Source organism: Cyrtonyx montezumae, unplaced genomic scaffold, assembly GCF_038088225.1.
Source record: "Cyrtonyx montezumae isolate F1298 unplaced genomic scaffold, pur_monq_1.0 scaffold_6, whole genome shotgun sequence".
NCBI lineage: Eukaryota > Metazoa > Chordata > Aves > Galliformes > Odontophoridae > Cyrtonyx > Cyrtonyx montezumae.
Genome location: NW_027072067.1, coordinates 2,083,900 through 2,109,638, shown reverse-complemented (window position 1 = coordinate 2,109,638; position 25,739 = coordinate 2,083,900). Strand labels below are relative to the sequence as shown.

The 25,739-nt window shown below is 44.6% G+C and overlaps 1 protein-coding gene across 1 annotated transcript in view; it reads right to left on the bottom strand.

Moving 5' to 3' along the window:
- Positions 1-25,739, bottom strand: part of DOCK3 (dedicator of cytokinesis 3) — a 196,392-nt gene that overhangs the window by 168,325 nt on the left and 2,328 nt on the right. Inside the window, exon 2 of the mRNA XM_065749928.1 lies at positions 7,767-7,850. Coding sequence (XP_065606000.1) covers positions 7,767-7,850 — 84 coding nt within the window. The remainder of the gene's footprint in view (positions 1-7,766; positions 7,851-25,739) is intronic.

The window sequence follows — 25,739 nt, the reverse complement described above, 5'->3', positions numbered from 1 at the left end:
GAATCAACCTGCCTGACCCAGCAGATGGCCAAGGGGAGGCAAGCACTTCGCTCCAACTGGTTTGGAATAAATGAATCCCTGCACAGGGTGTGGGGCTTGGATGGAGGCAGCAGTCTTCACAGCAGCCTGCACAGAGCTGTATTTTCATCTGGTGGCTAAAACTGCTGAGAATAGAGCAGCACTTTGGCAGCCACAGAACAGTGTTCGCACAGCATCGGTGCTTTCTCTCTTTCTCACTCTGTCACCCCCAACAAACTGTTGGTGCAGGAATTCCCCAGTTCCTTAACCAAACTGATTTCAAACACCTCGAACTTTCAGTTTTCAGCATGAACAAAGTTGAACTCAAGTGCTGCAGAAGAAAACAGAATGAACTGTATTCCCATGGCGATGTGCTCCAGACAGGTCACTGTTTCTTAAAGCCCTGTTCCACCATTGCTTTTCCACACTGCTACACCAGAGCACACAGTGCTGGAGATGAAGGAAGCACTGTACCTAAGCTAAAGATCACACACTGCATTTTGAAGGAGAAATATCAAAGTCAGGATTAAAAAAAAAATGCTTTAGAACTGATTTTCTCAATACTATCTAATGATATCTGATGGAAAAAAAAGTAGGCTGCTCTGCAGCTCTGCCCTCTGCACACAGCAGAAACTCCCTCCAGGAGCTGTGGGAAGAACTACTTCTTTGGTAGTAAAACTGGAGAAAAAATAAAAGGAAAAACACATCATGATGCCATTCCCCCTGCACTCTAACACCACCACTTGCTTAAAACTTTTACTGCCAATCACACTGTCTGCACATACAATCACTGTAAGCAGTAACAAAAGCTAAACAGAAGTGTACTTGGTAGTGTAGGCAACTCGCTGCCTTTGCCTATAGGGCTCCTGCAGCCCTAAGAAGCAATACACTCTCCACTTAGCTCTGCCAAATCCTACAGTTCAGCAAGACCTCTGAAGAAGCAGGATAGAAAAATGCATTGTGAACCTATTTTTCTTTTATATCTTCCAAGGATATGGACACGTGGAAATACATAATGTAGGATTAGAAACCTGCATAGTCAGGAAAGGACTGAAAAAAAGCTTTTACAAAGATGCATCCCACTCAGAAGCCACAGCAGTAGTGCAGTCCCAATTCAAGGGACTCTGGGGTAGATGAGCACAATTCAATGTTATCAGCTGAGAGATGAGAAGAGTTACCCATGATTTTTGATCTTTCCTTGACAGTGCCTTGAACAAAACACAATTATTCTTCCTAAAAGTTGCCTCCTAACCCTTTTCAGATCTTCAGTTAATCAGCAACAAGTCTGTCACACAGAAGAAGCCAGGCCCTTTTCTACTCAGCGCAGAATAACAAAAGGGTTCTACCTGAATGGTATTCATCTGTTTCTCAAGGGAAAAAAAGCTCAGCTACTGAGGATGAGTAAAGGAGCATCAGCTTCAGAGCTCAGGACAAACAAACTCCACAAACAAACAGAATTCTGGAAACAAATTACGTAAGTATTCATAGCAAATTATAAATTAGTATTTTACATAAGGATTGCTTGTAGATCATGCCACAGGAAATCAAACCTTCACCGTCCTACAACAATAAATGCCACAAAAAGCCAGGTTTAAATAATTAACACTACCAGAGTTAGTAGTTAGACCACTGCTTGCTGAAGAGTCTGCTGTAGTCCCTATTGCAGGCACAGTTCCAGTGAGAAAGCACTGCAGGCAGCAGCCAATGACAGGGCTGGCACCGGAATGCCTCCCAGCCGGGTGCAGGACAGCACAGGCACTGAGGTTAACAGAAGTCTGCTTAAAAGACAACTTAAAGACTCATGCAAGGGAAGCTGAAAGGAGAACATTTAAATCACACCATAACCCATAACCTCAATAATAACCCACGTGTTCTTCAAACACCTTCCTCCCTTACAGCTCAAATGAAATGCCCCAGTCTCAAGGCTGCCAGAAAAGGCTCCGAATGGCAGAGCTCGTGTTTGCAGGAGCACTGTGAGAGATGGGAGACCAACTCCCTGCACTAGAAAACAGAAATCACAACTGCCTCAATTGCCTTTGGGGCTAAATAGAGATGGAAGTGCTGTTTGTTTTACACTGCAGACAACCGTGATTAGAAGAGCACTCAGGAAATGCCTATCTTTTACTTCTATCTATCAAAAGCTCCCTGATTTTGCAGTCAGTATCCAGAACAGAAAGACTAGCACTTCTGCCAAGCAAGGCCCAGGACACATATCCTATGATGTTGATTCACCAGTCTGAAACAACCATGTTTGCTTAAAGCAGTCAGAACACCTTGCAAACTAACAAAGTCCACACCCAGCACAACCACCCTGGACATCACCCAAACAAGTGTGCAACACAGTACCCCCACCCCTCGCCTGCTGACTGCAAGCCATGGTGTACACTGCTACAGAACTACACTGATTTATTAGCACTACTGAAAGGAAAGCTGCACAAAATACAAGCTGCTGCCAGTGCTGCAGTAGAAGCCTACACTCGGGTCCTGCCACAGCCTCACGTTCTCCAGCTGTGAGCAGCCTGTCATGAGGGAAATGAGCTGTCTCATCAGATGCAGCAATGGATGACAAAGATGAAATGGCTTTTGCATCATAAGTTCTGTTGGTCCCACTACTGATTAAAAAAAAATCACAGCCCACTATTGGATCACAGGCCACACTGGTCCCAGGATGCATTTTACAATGCTGCCTGAGAATGTGGACAGCTAATGGACTGCCTCAGCAGCCTGCCATCCCATAGAGCCATTCGAACCACAGCAGCTGCACACAAGCACACACTGCTCAGCTGGTGTCAGCCCAACACTTAAGGTACAACCACCTACTCACAGCATGACCTCCATGTGCCGTGTGATATCTGAAGAAATGAAACTTTGCATCTCCACAGGGACCGTATCATCACGTTACACACTGTATAAATACGATCGATGCGGCAGAATGCAAAACAATTCAATGGATAAATAAGTCACAAATCACTGATGAAGTTTCTGTTAGTTAATTCCCAGCTATGGTTAAAGTAAATTACCACGCAAAGTCCCACTAGAAATTTGATAAGCATACATTGTGTTATTAAGCTCCCCTAAATGTTTGTGATTTTTGGCCAAAAGCTGTACTTCATGATTCCAGACCGTAAGCATCCAATGAAAACAAACCACAATTTACTTTGCAGGGATGACAAGCTGTTGGGATTTATCTACTTGTTTAAGTTAGCAAGCAGACTTTTATTCTAGTAACTGCTCAGCTTCAGAAAGATTGATAAGTACCGGACAGCACCTTTCATCTGATCTTGTTTATCTCTGTTGAGGAGACATGTCAAGAAAAAAAGATGCTTTGTGAAACCATTACAAAAATCAATTTTAGGATAAAATGGTGGAAGCTTTTAGCTAAAGTCTTCCAAAACAAAGATGCCATAATGTCAGGAAAAACCACTCTCAGACTTGAACAAGGAAAAATGAGGGTTTCACGCTGGAACTACTGCAATTAAAACATGCAAATGAGCACATGGAGTTGAACAGATCTCCCAGTCGTTAACTGGAAAATACCAAGAAAGGGACACAATGAAGGAAAGTCAGAGCCAGGTAAGAGCCATCTACTCCCTCTATGTACAGCTCAGTCAGCAGTGTGCTCTGCTCATCATTGGCTCTGAGCATTCTTCAAAGGGAGACCTGGCTTTAAGCTTGCAGAAATCAGATGCAAAAGGCAGCAGCAATCGTGCTAAAACTGAGCTGGTCCCCAAAGAGAGCTCGGGCTGAGGAGCTACATTTGCCATGGTCAAGAAAAGCAAACCGCCGGAGTAGTTTCTCAGAGAAGAACAATTACTGGTAGGAGGAGGAGGCAGGAAGGGACTTCCAAGAAACAAACCTGCAAAGCAAAGTAAGCGTTCCACACACTTGTAATTGGGCACCTGTCCTAAGAAAGGCAAATGTGAAAACATGATTTCACATTCTGAAAAATATTTAGAAATCGAGATGCCTCTTCGGTTAAAGCGTGCTGCTGCATTACTTAAGGAATTCTTCCAAGTTATCAATCCCAACATGTTTCCTCTTTAAAAGGCACAATAATCTCTTTAACAATCTACTTAGGTTTCTGTGTTTAAGAAAAATGTCTCACTGAACACAACTTCAAGCCATGAGGCCACGGTATCAGAGAGGCAACACCGTGACTTGCTGCAGCTCCCTGACAAGTGAACAGAAACCCCAAGCATCACCTCACACCTTTTCTCTTAAGCACAAATTAGGAATGTACTGAAAAACGGGTTTTTTTAAACAACTGCTGAAAAATACTCAATGCATTAAGACAGGATAACTATTGTTTTGAATACCGTTTAATGATTACATTTAACTATTAGATTTTGAAGTTGCTCAACGCCTAACACTGAAAAAGGTGTCAGCTGTACCACTGATAACTAACATCTGAACTGTGTTTAGCTTTTATTCCATTAGCAATTACAATTAAATTCTGCATACTGTAGATCTTAGAGATCTACTAGACTCCGTATTTAGTAGATACACACATCTTATTTATCTAAAAATCTGAATAAATACTAAGCCTTTCCGGCCTTGTGAGTAACCCTCAAGACCTGCAGGACAGCTCTCTTTTGCATACACTGGCCAATCAACAATTGCTTCTGCCAGTTAATCCGCACGTAAGCCGCTTGCAGGCTGAGTGCATCTAGCACGATGCAGTGACCCAAAGGAGCACTGACAGCCACGAGCAGTGAGAGCTGCCTGCCTGAAGGCAGCAGCCACCCAGAGCAGCCTGCTGTGAGATGGAACAGCACCCAACTCCTGCCCAGCCTGCTGCCAGAAGGGCCACAGCAGCACAGCCTGGCCTCAGTCACACAGAAGGCCATCCAGAAGCCATCCCTGCTTTCCAAAGTAGTCAGGCAATATTTCCTACAGTAGCTGTGTGGGTCCAAGTGAATTCTGCTCCTCAGGCACAGGAAAATGGCTCTCCACTGGAGGCTTGGGAGCATGGCAGAGATACCACTCTCAAGCACAGAGCTCTTCAAAACTACAGAAGAAACCAACCAGCACAGCTCGCAGGTGTCCCACACACCCCAAGCCTCCATTTGGCCACGCTGTCACTGCTGGATAACAAGGCAGCTAGCTATATTACACATGTGGCTTAAGAACTCTGCTGCTAACACAAATTAAACTGTGCATTTTTAAAAGTTGCACAGACAACTACAATTAAAAAACAGATGTGCTCATGTGTTATGAGACAATATCCATTAATGTTAGTGCTATTATCCTTAAAGCTCCATTGTATGCAAATACATGCATATATACACATACACACATGCACGTGCACGCAAGCACATTTGTTCCTTTACTCTGCAAATGCATACAAGGCTCAGCTGCAGAGCTACATGACAACCTGACATAGGAAGTTCCCTCTTCTATCCAATGTGCTCAAAATGCAACAACTGCTTTCCACACCAGTCACTATGAAACACTTGCTGCTGTAACAGTTAACCCAGATACAGATAACACTCATTATCATTAGAAATGTGTACCTTCAGATGTACAGGTAACATTTCTGTCTTGAACTCATCAGCCAGTCTCAGAAATCCTTCTCCATGCCACTAGCACTCTGTGTGTACATCAATCCTCTCAACTCTAATTTGCATTAGTTAACATCAGTTTACCCACTCTGCTTGTACGAAAGGACCCCCAGCAATTGATGCAGAGCATAAGATGAAGTACAGTCCATTCTAATCAAAGACACTGTTAAACAACCACTTGGACCACAATGTTTCAACAATTACTACTTTTCCTTCCTGTTAACAGCATACTTTGTGTGTGTTTGTGCTTTTCTGCGTGATTTCCACATGTGACAGCTGCAGCACAGACCACCTGAGAACCACAGCATCACTGCGTGGCTGAGGCTGGTGAGGAGCTCCAGGGGTCACCTGGTGCCACCACTGCCCCACGAGGCCACACAGAGCAGTGCCCAGCCCTGTGCCCGCAGCTCTGAGGGACTCAGCCTCTGGGGGAAACCTGTGATCCATCCCAGCACAGAAGTGTCCAGAAGTGTTTGTTGATGCTCAGGGAGGGCACCACTGGAACAATAAAGGAGTTTCACATTGCGTGGTTCCAGATGTAGCAAAACTAACGTATCTTTTTATGCATATGAAATCTATGCCAAAAGCCCCTCAAAAAAAACCCCAAACCACCAAGACAGGATGGCGCGCTTAAAAAGCAGATAACCCACATGCACCAAAGGCTCCATCCACCCAGGAGAACCCTCTACCAGAGGGCCTTCTTTCTCAGCCATCTGAAGACTGACCTCAAAATTACTGGGAAAGAAAATACACAGAGCCCAATTACTGTAACACTTTAAAAAGATGGATTATCCTTTTGCTTCCTCATAAGCAAGCTTCTCCTTTTGGTACCATGCCTTTTTTTCCTCAGTTTTGGAACTTTCCCAGATTACTGGAAATGGTTTGAAAATATCATGACTGCTCTCAAAGATATCACTGTTTTCCCTTAGAGTTATATTATTCTTTTCAAGTACATTTTCCTGAGCCTGTGTTGTGTACGAATACTCAAGACCTAACAAAGCTTAGCCCATTACAACATGCTGTTTTTAAACACATCATGACCAACTTGCACGTGTAATAGCAGCTGTACCGTTTACAACATGCTTCTCTGTAAATTAAACATTGCCACTGAACTGCAAAACTCCATTCAAATCTTTCTAAGCAAAGGTGAGGAAGCCACAGTTTTTATAGAAGAATCACAAACATTGGCTTAATTTTTCATTGAAGAGGGAAACAAAACTCCTGAAGGGAGGAGGAAATCACGAAGAGCAGAAGACAGCTCTAGGCATGAGAGAAGGAAAAGCCTTCTGACAGGCAGCCAGAAGGTTTATACAGGAACTTCAGCACTGGAGGTGAAACAGGAATGTAACAAAAACAGAAATAAAACCACAGTTTTGTGGAATGCAAACATAGACTGTAGATCTGTGGATCTGGGTTCTGAATTAATATTTAAACACTTCAGGATTAAGGTTACATTATTCAATCTCAGTATATAAACAAACATACTGTATGTTGTCAACTTCTCTCTCAATAAACACGTTTTATACCACTTGCTTACTCTGAATGTTAGGATAAGAAGTGTTCTCCTTTTAAACACAACAACTTCAATAAGACTAGTCCCAGGAGCACAGCAGGGGACCAGGACGTGCAGTTCACTCACACACACAAGAACCATAGTTACAGCTGTAACATTAACACTGGCATTCTCCTTTAGGAACAAAAAGAACACGGGACAATGCCTGCACTTCTCTCTATATCTCTATTCTTCAATTTATTCCCAGTATTACTCCTAAATTGCATCCCTGTTTCACAACTAATGTTTCTCACATGCTCAGACATTCCTAAGCAATAAATGCTGGTATGCTTAATTGAAACACATAACAGCAAAAAAACAAAAACCAACAACATAATATACACTTTACATGATGAAAATTTCTTGAAAGCCCCAATTACAACACAACAATCAGGTCAGGGTTCAAGATTTTCTGGACAGATGGTTAACTTAAAACACACTGACCCCCTATCAGACTGGATTAGTGCCAGAAGCACTCAGTCTTTCCTACAGAAAGTGGGTCAGATTAGTTCTTTATCCAAGTGCTTTGATTTGATGCATCATTATTTCAGAGCAACTTACTAAAATCTGCTGCATTAAAATATTTGTATATTCTTACATAGCAAATAGGATTGCCTCCTGGGCATCACACTTACCTTCACATTTCTCCAAGATCTGCACAGTTTCACCTAGCTCCAGCACCAAGCCTTGTGGCACAGCTCCTCGGAAGCTGCATATCACTAAAGGGTGGGGAAAAAGAGAGAGAGACATATGAGCACTGAATCTGGGTGTGAATTTTCATTCTAAGCATAGCACTTCAGCTTATTCCCTACATAAAAATAGCTATTACACAGCTGCCCAGAAAACCTGTCAGCCAACTTCTCCGCATCAGACATCTTCACTTTGGCCCTTATCACAGGTTAAGCTCAGCAGTGACATAAAAGCACGGCTTTTTATGAAACTTTTGAATCAAGCGAGGCTCAATCACTTCAATCACCAACTCTAGATTCATATTAGACACAGAGATTTCCTTGTCTCAATTCTTACTCTTACTGCACAGTGCACAAGAACAGAAAGTAATAACTTCAAAGAAAATAATGAAGTGCTCTAATCACTTTTCTTCAAGTTGCAACCATAGCAATTAATATCTGTGCAGCTAACACACTAGGAAAATCCTATACTAATGTGTACTGTGATGTTTAACTCTATACCCTGAAGAATATAAAGGGATCTGTAATTTTCAAGAACTATCACAATGCACTTCTGAAACATTTTTCAAGATATCATTTATTTAATTAACCTCAACTTTAAACACAAATTTAAAACTATGATATCGCATAAGGATATAATCTTTTAACTCTAATTATGACAGGGACGTAGATATTTCCAGAAATATGACATGTTAAAAGAAAGGACAAAGGAATTGTGCATCAGCTTTACTCCCCACTGCCTCCTGCCCCAAATCCTGTGCCCACCCACCAGCATGTACAAACTCACACAGGCACAGACACAGCAGAGCCACCCCAGCCCTATTCCCAGAGTCCAGGGCAGGCAGCCCCAGCTGGCCAGCAAGCCAGACTCACTCCTCAGCTATGAAAAACTCACACTAGAGTTTTCAGCAATCAAAAAACACTTCGTACTTCTCCCTACAGCCACCCGACGTTTCACCAGCAGGCCACCAGCACAGCTTTGGTGGCTCCTCCTTGCCCCTCCAGCAATCCACACAACTGACCTTTAAATTCGAATTTTTTCTTTTTATGGGGAATTTTACCATAGTAGGAAGGTATATTTTTTATTATATTTAAACTGTTTTGAAAAAATATAGTTCTGTAATAAAATAATATTATTCCTCCATTTAGACCAACAAAAGTGCAAGACAAAACCAAGCATACATTGAGAACACTGTAAGATCTTCAGCGAAGAACTACCACTGAGAATAAAAAGAAGAAAAATGAAGAAATATTAATGCAATAACAACATGTATCCAGTTAAGGGATTATATGCATCCTCTAGATACAAGAGAATTAAAATATACATGTGAGAATATAGGAGAGGCATTTCTCCTTCTCTGAAGGTGCCACGATCACCAGCACAGACAGGAGCTGTGACCTCCTGACCCACAGTGCCTGCAGGTTAATGACCACTGCTCTCACTCAGGGGAGCCCAGCAAATATGTGAGCACCACACAAGTTTGGAATTAGGGACCGGACAGTTTCCTATGGCAATTATTTCCTACAGCAAGGCAACTAAAGAAAGGAAGGATGTACCCTGGAAGAAACAAACGAACACCTGGATGTGATGCAAATACTACTCCCTTGGTCACAGGTACCGCCTACTACACGGCAATACGAAGTAAGCACGCAACGAAAATTAATGGAAAGGCACTAGGAGAATAGAGTACCACTTTTTTCAACTACTGATACAATCAATTTCAAAAATAAGGCAAAATAATGACTTACATATATTTAGGCCTATAGGAAATCATTCTAATAGATTTGTTGATTTATAGAAGGAAACTGTCCGTTTATGTCACCAGCAGAAACATTTAATAAAGAAAAGCTCATAAGGGCTCTACTATATCAATATGACCTGAGCTCTGTAGAATGCAGGGTACATCACTTAGACACTCTGAGCCCTTTTCTTACACCCACTGACTCGGAAGAAAAAAGGAAAAATAAAACCCAGAGAACAGAAGTGAGCTCCATCCATCAGCTGTGGACACAACCAGGATGTCCATTCTCAACTACAACTTAAGTTCTCAAATAAAAAAAATCCTCCACCTCACCTTGTTGATAGAGCTTAATCAAAATAGTTCCTTCATCGATACATTTGTGGGCTATGTAAATCTGCTGTGCTGGACAACTTTAATGACCCACAGTGTATGCAAATAGCCAGATAGATATTTTCAGAGTAAGACACCAACCTAAATGAAAGCGAACCCCAGTAAGCTGACTGAGTGCACCAAGCTGCATCCTGCACATCTATTCAACACGGCCCACAGTTTATCATCTCTGAAATAAAAAAGACCCATAAAAACAGCTGCTGATGGCGATGCAATCCCTGAACTCTGGGGCTGTTCTACTGATATATGACTTCAAAGGTTACTGCAGATGTTACCACTTTAATAGCTAAAAACTAATAATGCAACACAACCTTATTTACGAAGCCACTTCTAGGCATACAATTCTTCTCTGCAGTATTACTTGAAAGGAATGAACACAAACATGGGTGGGAAATACAGAATAATTGAGACCTTCAAAGGAAAATAAATTACTGATGGGGCTCCGGTATCTGATTTTCATGCTTCCCACAGAGAAATCCCTCATAGCAGAACGAACACCTCCAAACCACCCGTACTCAGCAGTCCCCAGAGCGAAGCAGCAGTGCTTCACCAGAACAGCCACGCAGCAAAACCTTCCCCCACCACTTACCAGCTATCAGCAACCCCTCACAGACTCTAGACAGACTGCTGAAACACACAGCATCTACATCTAAGTATTAAACCCCTTTTTCATCAGCCAAATTTGTTAGGGTGCCATAGAACTTAATTTCAGCCAGTAGTTCAACCAGCACACCTCCCAAGGGGGAGACTTTGAAAAAGCACAGCAGAGTGTGCACAGTAACCATCGCCAGGACAGAAGTTCCTTAATCGTGCTGCTTGAACTGCAGGGCCACAGCAAAAGGAACAGCTGTGATGAGAAAGGCACAGACTTATTTGCACAGGATGCTCTCCAGCTGTGGCAGAGAATAGGAAGAGACCGTGGTGTAGCACATAGCAACAGATGGACAGGGAGAAGCAGTTCGGAAATCCGAATTCACCAAGCAGGAGAGGACAGATTCAGAAATGTTCTCCTCGCTTAGCGAAGTGCTCTGACACAGCAGGAGCAGCCACCATACAAGGTAGCAGCAGTAAGAGAAATTGCTTCAAAAGAACAGAATTAAAGGTGCACAGATAAACACGGCACCTTAAGAAGGAGCTGGTATGTTTTTGCAGTTAAGTGATCCCTAACACCATGTAACTAAAGGAGCTGCTTGCCACGTGGATGAGAAAGATCCAGTCACTGCAACCTACCAGGATTTCAGAAGAGGGACTGCTCTGAAACATCCCCTGTCTAAAGCTCTTGCAGAAACTGATTGGGCTTTGATGAAGGAAGAAGGCATTTGCATGGATCAGAAACTAGTAAAGAGAGATAACAGACTTATTTCTTCTTTTTCCTTCCTAAAAACAGACTGGCCAGTAAGCTCCAAGGGAATACCTGCTGAAAGCTGTTCTCTTTAAAATATTGCTAAGTGATCCAGAAAAGCTGCAAAGTGGCCAAGTTGTGCTGCTACGTGGGGTGACATGGTTCTGCAGGGGGACCTAGCAGGACCACACTGCACACAGATGCCATTCAGCCCATCCACATAGGGATGCACAATCCTAACCTCACCACCAACCCACACTCTCACTTTGCACTCACCACTCTGAGCAGAAGCCCAGGACCAACAGTAACAACTCCGGGCATCAGCTCAGTGCTCAGGTACCTCCAAACCCTCTCTGCGTTGCACAGCAGAATACTATCTTGGGAAAATAGGCAAGGCAATTATATACAGTACTGTATAAAATCCACAGCAAACAACCACATGTCAGCTTTCCTCTTTACCAAAACCAAATCCTTTGTCATAAAGGACAGAACACCATACAGAAAGGCAGAAAGAAGTGAGACAAGATGCTGCAAACATGGCACAAGAGCCTTACATGATGAATTATTAACTAGGATAGGATGTTTAGACTGAGAGGGGTCTAACTCACGAGTGCCCAACCTTCTAGCTTGCCTGGGCCTGAGAGAAGAGGAATTGTCTTGGTCTGCATATAAAACGTATAAAAATAGACAATGTGTAAGAATTTATTCTTTTTTTTTAACTTTTTTTTTATTTTTACATGTTTTATTGAAAGATTAAAGGAGAGTAGCAAAAACAAAACTAGTGGGGTATGTGACCCTGTTTTTGTGGCACCGATGCATCAGACAGGTTCAATGGAGGTGGCTGAAATTCCTACTGGGTTCTCAAAAGTGCTCAGAGATTTTTGATGAAATTTTCCTCTTCCTGCACACCATCTTTGAGAATCCATCTTCACAAATGTACGTGCTGCCAAAAAGTGATGAGATAAATGAGGTGTGATTATCAAGTGAGGGACATTTATCCCTGCTAAGATGAAGCATATAAAAGTCCAGCTGGTGGACTGATCAGATTTTTGACTTGAATATCTGATTACAACTCCATACATTCCACCTGAAAATTTGCAGGTGTTGACCAAAAACAGAGCTGCGTATACCAAAAAAGTGTTATTTTTTCAGCACTCTTGAAATCTATCCTCAAATTCCTTTATCAAATGGAAAGCAAAGCTGCATGGCTTTTGCTGTTCACAGGACTGTGTTCAGAACGCATCAAAACACAACTTATTCTCTTATAACACAACTTATTCTCTTATCAACTTATTCTCCATAACTTGATTTAGCACAGCAGTGCACCCTATGCCCCAAGTTTCAGCCCAGGCAGGGTTAACATCACTCCGATGGGTGTTTGGTTCATAGGTTCATAAGGTTGGAAAGGACCTACAAGATCATCTAGTCCAACCATCCTCCTATCACTATCTCTACCCAACTACTAAATCAAATCCCTTAGCACCTCATCTAAACGCTTCTTGAACAGCGCTAGGGATGGTGCCTCACCCACCTCCCTAGGCAGGCCATTCCAGTGCCTGACCACTCTTTCAGAAAAAAAATGTTTCCTCAGGTCTAATCTAAATCTTCCCCGGCGCAACTTGTGGCCATTCCCTCTCGTCCTGTCGTTATTTATCAGGGAGAAGAGGCCCACCCCCTCCTCACCACAACCCCCCTTCAGGAAGTGGTAGAGTGCAATAAGGTCTCCTCTGAGCCTCCTCTTCTCCAGACTAAACAATCCCAGCTCCCTCAGCCGCTCCTCATAAGACTTGTGCTCCAGACCCCTCACCAGTTTTGTTGCCCTTCTCTGAACAAGCTCCAGGGCCTCAATGTCCTTCTTGTAGTGAGGGGCCCAAAACTGAACACAGTACTCGAGGTGCGGCCGTACCAGAGCTGAGTACAGGGGGATGATCACCTCCCTGCTCCTGCTGGCTGCACTATTTCTAATACAGGCCAGGATGCCGTTGGCCTTCTTGGCCACCTGGGCACACTGCCGGCTCATGTTGAGCCGAGCATCAACCAACACCCCCAGGTCCTTTTCCTCTCTACATTCTTCAAGCCATTCTGCCCCAAGCCTATAGCATTGCATGGGGTTATTGTGGCCAAAGTGCAGGACCCGGCACTTGGTCTTATTGAACCTCATCCCATTGAGCTCAGCCCAGCTGTTCAGCCTATCCAGATCCCTCTGAAGGGCCTCCCTACCCTCAGGCAGTTTGACACATCCTCCCAACTTTGTGTCATCTGCAAACTTACTGAGGGTACACTCAATTCCCTCATCTAGGTCATCAATAAAGATATTAAACAAGATGGGCCCCAAAACTGACCCTTGGGGGACACCACTCGTAACAGGACACCAGCTGGACTTAACTCCATTAACCACTACCCTCTGGGCACGGCCCTCCAGCCAGTTCTCCACCCAGAGAAGAGTGAACCTGTCCACACCACGGGCTGCCAGTTTCCTCAGGAGAATACTGTGGGAGACAGTGTCGAAGGCCTTGCTGAAGTCCAGGTAGACTACATCAACAGCCTTTCCCTCATCTTCCTGTCTGGTCACCCAGTCATAGAAGGAGATGAGGTTGGACAAGCATGACCTGCCCCTGGTGAACCCGTGCTGGCTGGGTCTGATCCCTTTATTGCCATGGACGTGTCGTGTGATTTCCCTCAAGATCATCTGTTCCATAACTTTCCCTGATACCGAGGTCAGGCTGACAGGCCTGTAGTTCCCCGGGTCTTCCTTACGGCCTTTCTTGTAGATGGGAGTCACATCGGCAAGCCTCCAATCTTGTGGGACCTCTCCAGATAACCAGGAGTGCTGATAGATGGCAGAAAGTGGCTTGGCAATCACCTCTGCCAGCTCCCTCAGCACCCTTGGGTGGATCCCATCTGGCCCCATGGACTTGTGGCAGTTCAGATGGAGGAGTAGATCTCTGACTGTCTCTGCTTGGATCACAGGGGGTGCATTATGCGCCCCGTCCCGGACTTCCAGGTCAGGGCAAGTACCCTGTGGACAACTGTTCCGTCTATTAAAGACAGATGTGAAGAAGGCATTGAGAACCTCAGCCTTTTCCTTATCATCTGTGGTTACATTCCCTGCCTCATTGAGTAAAGGAGGGAAATTTTCCTTAGTTTTTCTCTTACTGTTAATATATTTGTAAAAGGGTTTCCTGTTCTCCTTTACAGCAGTAGCCAGTCTAAGTTCAAGCTGGGCTTTAGCATTTCTAATTTTCTGCCTGCAGATCTTGGCCAGTTCTCTGTAGTCACCCCAAGTAGCCTGACCCATCTTCCAGAGGACATAGACTCTCTTTTTCTCTCAGAGTCTCAACAAAAGATCCCGGTTCATCCACACTGGTCTTTTTCTCCTCCGGCTTGACTTACGGGACTCCGGGACTGCCTGCTCCTGTGCCTTTAAGATTTCCATCTTGAGGAGCATCCAGGCTTCCTGGACCCCTTTACCCCTCAGGAGCAAGTCCCAAGGGACCCTTGCAACAAGTGTCCTGAACAGGTCAAAGTCTGCCCTCTGGAAGTCCAAGGTAATAGTTTTGCTAGTCACCCTCTTGACGTCACCCAGAATAGCAAACTCCACCATTTCATGGTCACTCTGGCCAAGACAATCTCCAACCTTCACATCCCCTACTAGTCCTTCCCTGTTAGTGAAAAGTAGGTCAAAGCAAGGCATCTCCCCGGTAGGCTCTTGCACCAGCTGTGTCAGGAAGCAATCATCCACACATTCTAGAAATCTCAAGGACTGCTTCCTCTGCACAGTATTGTATTTCCAGCATATATCAGGGAAGTTGAAGTCCCCCATGAGAACGAGTGCTGGCCATCATGCAACATCTACGAGTTGTTTATAGAACACCTCGTCTATTTCTTCATCCTGACTAGGTGGTCTATAACAGACCCCCACCACGATGTCACTCCTAAAGACTATCCCCCTGATCCTTATCCATAGACACTCTACTTTGTCATTTCCAACCACAAGCTCTTCAATATCAAAACACTCTTGGATATAGAGAGCTATGCCGCCACCCTTTCTTCCCTGTCTATCCCTTCTGAAGAGCTTGTAGCCATCAATCCCAGTATTCCAGTCATGGGAGAGGTCCCACCATGTTTCTGTAATAGCCACAAGGTCATAGTTAGCCTGCCTCACAATGGCTTCAAGCTCTTCTTGTTTATTGCCCATACTGCGTGCATTGGTATAGATGCACTTCAGCTGAGATATCTGCCTCGCCCCTTTCTCCAGCACAGCCTCCTTAGGCTCTTTACTGGTGAGCCCTGTTTTATCCCCTTCCCCCGTCACAGCTAGTTTAAAGCTCTCTCAATGAGTCCAGCTAGCTCCTGTGCTAGGATTCGTTTCCCCCTTTGGGATAGGTGTGTCCCATCAACAGATAACAGGCCAGGAGCCGAGTAAACTGTCCCATGGTCAAAAAACCCAAAGTGTCTATCTCTACACCAACCTCTCAGCCAGTTATTCATCACCTGTGTTGTTGGTGAGTGATGGGTGTGCTGGGGCTGGGCTGCTCTACAGGAAAAGCCACTGCCACAACAGCTTTGGGTAGGGGTCAGCCACAGGACAGACATGCTTTAGGTAGCTGCTAAGTTGCACGGAGCACATCAACAGGGAACAAGTCATCCATCACTTTCAGTACGAAGAGCAAAGCTACATCAAACAAAAGGGCTATAGTGAGTTCAGAACTTTAAATAAAGATCCGTTCTGCATGGGGCAGAGTTAAACTGTGAAACTCCACACAAGATGGCACTGGGTGTTAAAAGTAAACACTATCTCCAGAGTCCAAAAGGAAATGGGACAAATTAACAGATGCATGCCACTTCAGGTTCAGCAGCTCCCCAACCCAGAGAGTATTTAGGTCCTGGGGAAGCATCCCATCAGCTTATCACGCTGCACTGCTCTGCTGGAAACACATGCTGCACATCATTGTCAAGGGGAAACTGAAGGAGCTGAGTGTTTGGCTGGGCTGACAGGATCCCTCCCACACCGTCCTTAGGGAATCCCATTTTGAGCTTCTGCTGTCCCTTGTTATTGATTTGTGACCTTACCTGAACACTATTAAGGCAAAAAGAGGATACAATTCACTGTTACAGAAACATTAGATTTCATGTCTCATTATTACCCTCTGCTGCCCAGCCAGACAACAGAGCTGTTTTTCACTTCTGCAGTGACACAGTTGATAATACATCTTCCTTTCTGAAATTGCTTCTTATCCAATTTCTGTGTCCCAGCTTCCCCACCTAGGCTCACCTGGGCCTCAATGTCTCCACAGATCATTCTTCTTCTCAAACAGATTACATCAACTGCACGATAAACTTAGTAAGAGAACTGTGTCACATTTTTACATGAACAGTGGGAAAAGCTGAAAGGAAAATAGGAAAATGGCCCAGAAGTGTGCAGTACAGCACAGCCACGTGCAAGCCCAGGCAGGATCCAGCTGTCTAACTGCTTCCAAAGACCAGTTTTCATCGTATATAAGTAAAGCTGCTTTGCAGCACTATGTATTAGTATAGGTCCACACGCTGTGCCCATCTTTTCTTATTCTTCTGCAACCTATTTCCACACATCACAGAAAAGCCTATAAAAATATCCTGATGTTGCATAATGAACTATTTACAACACAAAATACAGTTCAGCCCCCAGTAATTCATCACTTTGCTTTCATAAGGGAACAGGGCCCTCATGAACTCCATCAGGTAACTCTGGGGAGGAAAAAAAACCATTTCACACTACCAGCTGAGACCACATCTATGTTCTGTTCATACAGTCATTTTTAGTTGCATAACGTTACAGTGGAAGAAGTGTAAGAACTTCATTTCTGGTGTAACAATTACCATCTTGTGAACTTCCAGCACATCAGTGTTTCTTTATAGCTTCCAAAGACAAAGCTTTCTGGCATTTCTGACAGTTCGCTCCAGTTTTCCAGTCCTTATTACATTTGACCAAAAGTCTTCATAGTCTCTAACATATAACCATATCCAAACTCACAGCTGTATCCCACCAGCTCAGAATTTCACATTTACTTTAGGTAAACACATACAACATCCTCTTGAATTTCACAGGCCCTATAAAAGAGCATAAAGCCATTAGCTTCACAATGGACCTGCTACATGCCACAGCCTGCACATGGCTTTTGTTTGCTTGCTTAGTTCATCATTGCAATAGTAAACTTTGCCTGAAATGTTTTTGAGTTCTTTAATTCAGAAACGTTAGAGTGGGTCACTCTGGAAGTCACTAATTACACTATTAGAAGTATATAAGAAAATACTTCCAACTCATTTTTATTGCAGTGTGGTGGAGGAAGGTTCTTAGAGGAAGTGATGCTCTGGGTGGCATTAACTCACCAGGGGAGATCTCTTACCACTTCTTAACACACATGATGAGTTACAGCATTTCTTACACAGTCTTACAGACAGACATAACATTACATTCAACTACTAGTAGTTCTCACCATTACTTGTTAACATCAAGTACAAGTTGATCTCTGAGACTCTAGGATTGAGGGTCTCAGTTATGGAAAGGCCTAGGCTGGGCAGCCAGCCACAAAGAAAAGCCCTGAATGTCTCATGGAGCAGTTTTGAAGAACGGAACAGAAGACAAAAATGGTCACGAGGTGCGGGGTCACTTCCACAGCTGAGTGCTGATGGACTGACTGCTCCCCTGCGCTCCTCCTCCGCCCGAGCTCTGCCCGTACCCCAGCACACTGTTGGCTCCGTAGTTCATCCCAGCCACCTGCTGGGTCATCTGAGCAATGTTCCACTTTCTTGAAGAAAACCAAGTAATTGTTCCAGATGATTACTGTGAGGACGTAGCTTTTCCCTAAACAGCTTTTTTAGTATGAATACATATATTGGAAGCATCCACTGTCAAACAGCGTAAGCTAGATTTAACAGATGAATAAGACAAACCCTATCTTCCCCCATGCAGTACCTACATGACAATAACGCCCTCATGTAAACTAGGGAGAGCTACAATGACTCTAAACCCAATGTCTTTCCCTTAACAGAGGCTAGAACAAGGAAGTGACGGAAAGGCACGAGAACAAAGATGCAGCTTTGCACAACTTGAGCAATGCCTGAACTGGGACTCCCTAAGGTAGAAGTTTTCACTAGCATTACAATTTACATATGTATAAAACAGTGCACCTCCAGACCTGTTCTTCTCCAGACCCACCCAAATGTTTTCCCACAACTTTAACACCCACATCCCCCCAGGACTGCACACTTTACTCACACATCGCACAGAAAACACCTTCATTTGTTAAGATTCAGCATTACCAGTGTCCTCTGTCTCATATTAAAACAAAGAGTAAACAACAAATTTCAGTTCTTCCTGTCCACACCATTCACAATTTTAGAACCCCCTCTTTTCTAACATCTAGCTTCACCTGCCTGTGAGGTACCCACGCTGCACAGCCCCATAAGGGGTAGGTACTCCCAAAGCTAACCTGCTGGTATGAGCCCCACAGAACTGCAACCCTTTTGCCTACAAAAAGGAGGAGCTCCTGCAAACAGAGCACTGCAGGCCTGATCATTTAAAAGGCCAAATAATAGTTTATGAAGGAAAAAAGCCTTCAGATTTCTATCAGGAATTAGACGTCATTATGATTGATTTTTTGGAGGAACAGCTTGATGAAGCCTGGCAGCTCCAGAGCTTGCCCTGTCTCACCTGGATGATAATTTGACAAGGGAACAGAGTCACAAGAAAATTTAGATGAAAACGTTCTCATTTAATTTTTACAGATACCTGGAAGAATATTTTCACCCCCACAGTATACCTTCCTAGCATGTACATGACCAATTATTTATCAGAAATTAACTTGAGACAGTCAAAGCCATGTGCAAGATCAGGCCCCATTCAGCAGGTATGTTTACGAAGAAAACAAGAAACAAACATCTTCATAACACTCTGCTGGTGAAGCAAGGACAACACAAAGAGGTTCGGCCTGAGGGAAAGGATGAGCCCAGTTACACCCCAAAGAGTCAGCTAGCCAGGTACATGGAGGATGTGTAGGAGGGGAGCTCTCAGAGCGTGCTGGCACACTCACCACAGAACAGGGCTCTAATCCGATTGGAACTGCCAGGCACTAATGTAATACACACACACCAAAAAAAGATTATCAAAAGCTGATTAAAAGCCATCCAAACGTTACAATGGGAGAGAAGGGATTAAACAAAAGACTCGCCTTAGAAGAGAGCTAAAGAATTTTTTGACCTTATTAATGGTCTTTATGAACTTCTATGGCAAACCCCAAGGAAGAAAAAAAAAAATACTGCAGAACCGAAGGGAATCTGCTGAACACAAGGCACTGAGTGTTACCCAAATTACAGCACAATTAAGTGAAGGTACTTGGGGCCAGCCAGCAGTTGCTAGGCAGCAGTTGCTGCTGCCAGGATGCTGCACAGTACACACAGAGCCTGGGCCAGGAGCTGCCGGCAGCACATCCCTGCAGCAGAACACCCTTGCAGGCAGGCAGGCCTGCCGCCATCGCACGGCATCCGCAGGGCGCTCGCGCGGCTGCCTAGCAACACCGCCTCCTCCTCCTGAGTCATGCTAGGAAAATAGTTGTGTAAAAAAAGAAACAGATGCCTGAGAAGAAAGGTGATCATTCACTAGCAAAGTGAATTACCGCAAGCATCCTTCCCCCACTCTCCTGGTTAAAAATAGAGATTAGGCTCAAAAATCAGGAGCTGTTTAAAATAGTTTTGCACATCCTGCTGACAAGAGGTAGGGTTGAAACAAAAAGCGGCGTCCACTTTCTTACCTACATTAAGGAGCTGACTTTGAGCTTCCAGCCCTGCAGGCACAGTCCTGGTCGCTCCCCCCTCACCTGTACATCAATGCCCAGCTATCAGCTTCTCCATTCTCTCCTGGGGGAACAGAAGTCCTCCACCCAGACACCATTCCCTGTACATGGAAAGAACATGGAAGCCCCTTTTTAACTCTCAGAGCAGGGACAAGGGCTACCTCACACCAGCTGCCAAAGGGGAGAACCCCCCCCCCCATCATGGTGCTGCTCCACACCATTCTACACCAACAGTGTGAGCTAGCAAGGGCTCCAATATACTGCTAAGCACCAGGAGATACAATGAGAAACCAGCTAAGTCTGGCTACCCTGGATAACAGAGGTGGCACTACCTTCCCAGGCAACCTGCTCAAGCACTTGGCTGGCAGTGGTTCAAGAGCACATGTCCCTGACAGTAACAGACCACTGCTCCCCATCCTGTCACTGAACAGCTCTGAGGAGCGGCTGCACTGCCTCCCCTGCAGCTCCCCGCCAGCAGGCTCCTTCCTGCCCTCCTCGCAGGCCCCAGCCCCGCACTGCATACCATTCCACACCCACTACTTATACAACTTCCAGCCCTGCTGCCTGACTGCTGTCAGGCACCTTGGTGGTCGGGATCTATTTGCACACCTCCCATCAGGAGAAGGGCAGGACGAAGACAGCAGACAGGAGGGCACTTAGCTTCCACACTGCAGCTGAAATACTGCAGTCTGCAACACAAGAACTTGTTGAGGAGATCTGAAGACAGCTCCCAACACTGCTAAGAAACCTCTCAAGTCACACGAGAACTTTCATCTGTTTGGTCATCTATTTCCTGCATCAGGGGCAGACATTGGTGGGAAGGCAGAAGAGGGTGAAGCTTCCCACCAATGCTCTGGGATAAGTTGTTGCCACATGACAGAGAGCAGCAGAGGGGCAATCTGAGAAAACTGTGTCTGCCACGGAAGCGTATATGAAACAAAGGTGTGCCACTGAATTCCTCCATGCAGAAAAAAATGGAGACTACTGACACTGACACCCGTGGACACAAATATTTATGGAGCAAACAGCGGATTTGAGCACAGGGAGGTGGTGGGTGGTGCATTTCAGCAGTGGTGACAGTGACATGAAAGACAAGGAACATTCTGGTAAGGCCATGTGCAGCTGTCATACCGTGAAATGAAGAGCACCTCAATCAGCTCATCCGTGCAAATCTACTAATGGTGGTTACTGTGCCAAAAAATACTGTTTCATAGCTGAGAATGTGCTCTATCAAACAGTGTTATTGTGTGCTTTGTATGCATTGTTGTTCCCATGGAAATAACCAGGCTGCATTACTTTCAGAGCAACCTAGGTGGTTTTCACAGTAATTTATGTATTTTTGGGAATTCTTATCCCATGCTGTCACTCCCTTACTTGTGCCTGCGCTCCCCCCTTCATGCATGTGACAAAGCCCAGCACCCAACTTACATAAATGAGAACGCGCTGAGGTGAGGCAGGCCATGTCAAGCAGCTATTGCCAGCAGCATCCCCTGTGAGGAAGAGCACGGGGAACAAACAGCAGCAGGCCTTGCTGTGGGGAGCACCCAGCAGTGCCCACAAGTGCCTGCTTAACCCCACATGTGGCACGCTCCTGCAGTAGATCATTGGACAGGGCAGCCCACATCCTCCAGCATAACTCAGGACCGGGTGTTGGGGTACAAACAGGCGTGCAAAAAGCCACTACTGCTTTCAACCTGCTTCTGTTCAACCCACAGTTCCTTTGGGTCTGATGTGTACGTAAGCCTTCATTAACGAGATCAGAAAACAGAAAGGGGAGGAGTACTAAATTAACACCTGGCAAAATCATCATGGCACAAAGCTTGGTAACACAATGATTAGTATTAAAAAAAAAAATCAATTGCCACTACCAGCACTAAAACTGAGCACAAGCTTCCTTACATCTTAAGATCTAGTGAAACCTTCGCTTTTGTGTCAGACAGTTCTACCAGAACTGGCCAGCTTACCACTGACAGCAGAAGGACCTGCCTCCAAGCCCAGGAGGCAGCCAGCAGCACCTGCCATGCCTCTCCTTAAAGCCCAGTGCTCCAACAGTCCACAGAAGAGAGTGAAGAAGCACCGAAGCAGGAATGACCTCCACATGCTGCAAAGCACTGGGCCTGCCCACAGCTGTCAGCCTTCCTATTGCCTCCACCACAAATTGACTAGAGGTTGTTTAAAATAACACTGGTAACAGGTCTAAGAGGAAGGGAACTACAGCTGCAGAGAGCTTAAGGGATGCTCCCAGGATCTCAGAAGAGATTACCAGGTTAATTTTCACTTCCAAACACCTGAAGGGAGGCTTGATTTTAATATCAGTCACTTGGTTGAGGTCTTTTGTCTCTCTGCTTTGAGAGCGCACACAGATTTTGAAACAGTAAAAGAAAAAAATGTAGTGGTATTCAAACTGATTCATAACAACAGCAATTAGTGCACCTCTCTCTGAACAGGACCCTACTGCATGCTTCCTTCAGCCTCCTGCACAGTGAAAATTACATCTGAAAAAGCAATACAAACTGAATCATCATACAGATCACCAAAAATTGTTATCTGAAGCATAAAAAGTTGCAGCAAAATCTGTAACAGCTGAATAACCCCTCAGGCTTTCAATTCCTTCGTTGGTGTTCTCACACCTGAGCAGATCTCCCATCTCATCTAAGAAACGTGTGCGACTACCAATTATACTGCAGGCTGGAGGTCATCAGGCACTTACAGCTCTTTCCCACAAGAACTACCACAAAGCACTGGGTAACATCCCAATCAGAAAAGCTGCCATAGGTCCATCTCATGTGCTCATGAAGATAAGGAGAAGAAACATCCTCATTCCTAAAGATCCTCTTTCTGCGGGCATTAAAATGCCAACACATACATTGCTGAGACTACTCCAGAGCACAACTATGCAAAAGAAGTAAACCAAAGAATTGCTTCTTGAACAAACACAAAAGCCTAGCTTCCTACAAATGGGCACTGAAATTCCCATTCCCTTTCACAGCACAAAGCCAAGGCAGTGCCTGTCTCTACCCAGCCCCATTCCTGCCCACAAAGCACCTCCCGGTCACTCCATGCTCACACTAGCAGCTTCCTCTCCACGTCCTCCAGCATCAAACAAATTGGACTAGGAAAGCTCCTGAGAGACCTTTATTATCTGTTCTCAGCATGTCAGCAGCTGCCGATTTGCACTCCTATTGCAGATCACTAGAAAGTCCTTCCTTTTCCATCCCCATCAGCAATTTTCATAACATTTGTAGGAAACGTACGTCTGAGACTGCCACCTCTCATCATAAAGCGTTGCTCATCATCAGTGGAGAAGTACTGCTAGGTGAAGACAGATAGCCCATACACCTAAGGATTTTCATCCTTAGAAAGTAAGCCTGACTGTGGACAGGGCCAGAGAGCTTTCTCCCCATCCCACAGGCAAACAGCAGAGGTCCTAAAGGTGTTGGCCAAACACACTGCACAGTGTAACTACGAGCAAAGTGTTCTGAAAGACATCACAGCATCAAGAGTTAGAGCCCATATTGCAGCACACAACACTGCATACAAACCACACAATAAGCTGCTAAAGTAGGTACCTGGATTCCTTGCCATCACATACAGTCTAAATGCCTTCTTTTCAACCTTCTTTCTCCCATAGTTAGGAAATCTTTGCTAGCTTCTACCGTAAACGTGGGCAGCTAGAATTTACATGATCTCAAACTAGTAATAGGTCACTCCTCATCCAGCTCTGCAGACCCATTTCTCACACGAGTAGCTATGCTGTCATCTGGTTGCTGTTTTCTAGGGTAAATGAGCCAAGATACATTCAGCTCTTCCCACAGAACAGTATATCCAATCCCAGGTTATCCCGGTAACAGCAGAGGTACAGATGTACACTGAAGTGAAAAGGCATTGCTTGCTACACTCCATGAAGCCTCCCTCAGCTTTGCTGTCTATGCTGAAAGTCTCTGCTCACACACACACACCTTGGTTCCTTCCCAGAGATGTTTCAAGGGATTATTCATTTCTCATTCCATCAAATAACATTTATCTACTTCTTCTATGACCCCTGGCTGATGCTTTCATTTGCTCATTCTCAAGTTCAAGAAATAAAAACTTGTTCTTCAGGGCAAAATAACAGAACTAAGAACTATTCCAATGCACTGACCACAGCTTTCCAGACAAAGCAGCAAGCCCACAACTACTACCACCACCTCCCAGAAAACTGTTACTCTGAGGTTTGTGAGCACATCCTCCGTATGGCTTTGGTCCCAAGGCAGATTACTGAAAAATATCCTTAGTCACATCCCTGTTGCTGCCAGGCTGTCACAGCTGCTGGCAGTAAGGTAAGAAGAAGATGAAATACAATCTATATCCCACAACACAGAACCCAGTTGCAGGGACTGATACTGCTTCCCAGCTTTGGAAGTCACAGAACCATAGTGCTGCTTGGATTGGAAGGGACCTCCAAGCCCCACCCCACCAAGGACCAGCTGATCCCACCAGACCTGGCTGCCCAGGGCCCCTCCACCAAACACGGATTTTTTTCAATTTCAGAGAGGGACCTCTTACCATCTCTCTGAAATTTTTCATTTTAAACATGTAAAAAACTGCTTCAGTGATGCAGAGAAGATACAGTGTCAATCACCTCTAAGCACTCCTTCATCTGCCCACTGCTTGACACATGAGGGGGTGAAATCTGAGCTCGATGGTAGGAGCTGCATGGAGGCAAGGCAGACTTATTTCTAAGTCTTGCTTTTCCATACATTACTATGAATTGCAAAATGCACAAACCAACATATAGCAGCAGGAAAGATACTGATCAAAAAGCACAGGAGCTACAGTATAGAACTGTAACTAGGACATTAGGATGCTCCATCCTAGCAGCAAGGAAAACATTTGTTTTGTACATTTATGCTTATAGATTTACTTCTTATTCTCACCAATTGAGTTCACTTTGTGCAAATAAAGTAACCAACAGATTTTAACCCAGGAACTCTCAACAAAACAACAGCAGGTGCTGTTTATTTAGGCAGGTTTTCCCTTTCCCCCATGATTTAGCACCCACACGTCTGGTACGGCCAGCCACAAAGCACAGGATTAACAACGTTCATCTTAGTTAGGTTGGTGGGGATTTTTTGAGAATCACCTAAACACGCTCCTTGCAGATATAAAGCAGCAAAAATTTACAGCCTGTTTAATTAGATAATCAGCTCACAAGCATTTACCAAATTTTAATTAGCAGTTATTTACTAGAGAGGTCTCTTTCACTTGCTTAGTTTCTTCTTTGAATTTATTCTTATTATAGAATATTTGCTTTAGAAGCATAATGCAACTACTATTTTCTTCAAGAGAGAGACTGCTTTAGAAACACTGGAACACTAGGGGGCTGGAGAGTTCGTTATCCACAATAATCCACTCGGAGACCTCAGCAGCAGTTTGTACCGGGGGCCATGCTCAGCAGTGCCTGCAGGAGAGCTGCTGCCTCCCTGAGCACACCAGCTGGGAGCACACACATGGGATGCGAGCATTTCTACTGAAGGGAAACAGTCACAGCAGACTGCAGATAGTAGCAGGGAGGGGCAAGCAAGGAAGCACTTCAGCTGTGTCAGTGGAGCTTTCCATTTCTTTATTTTAAATA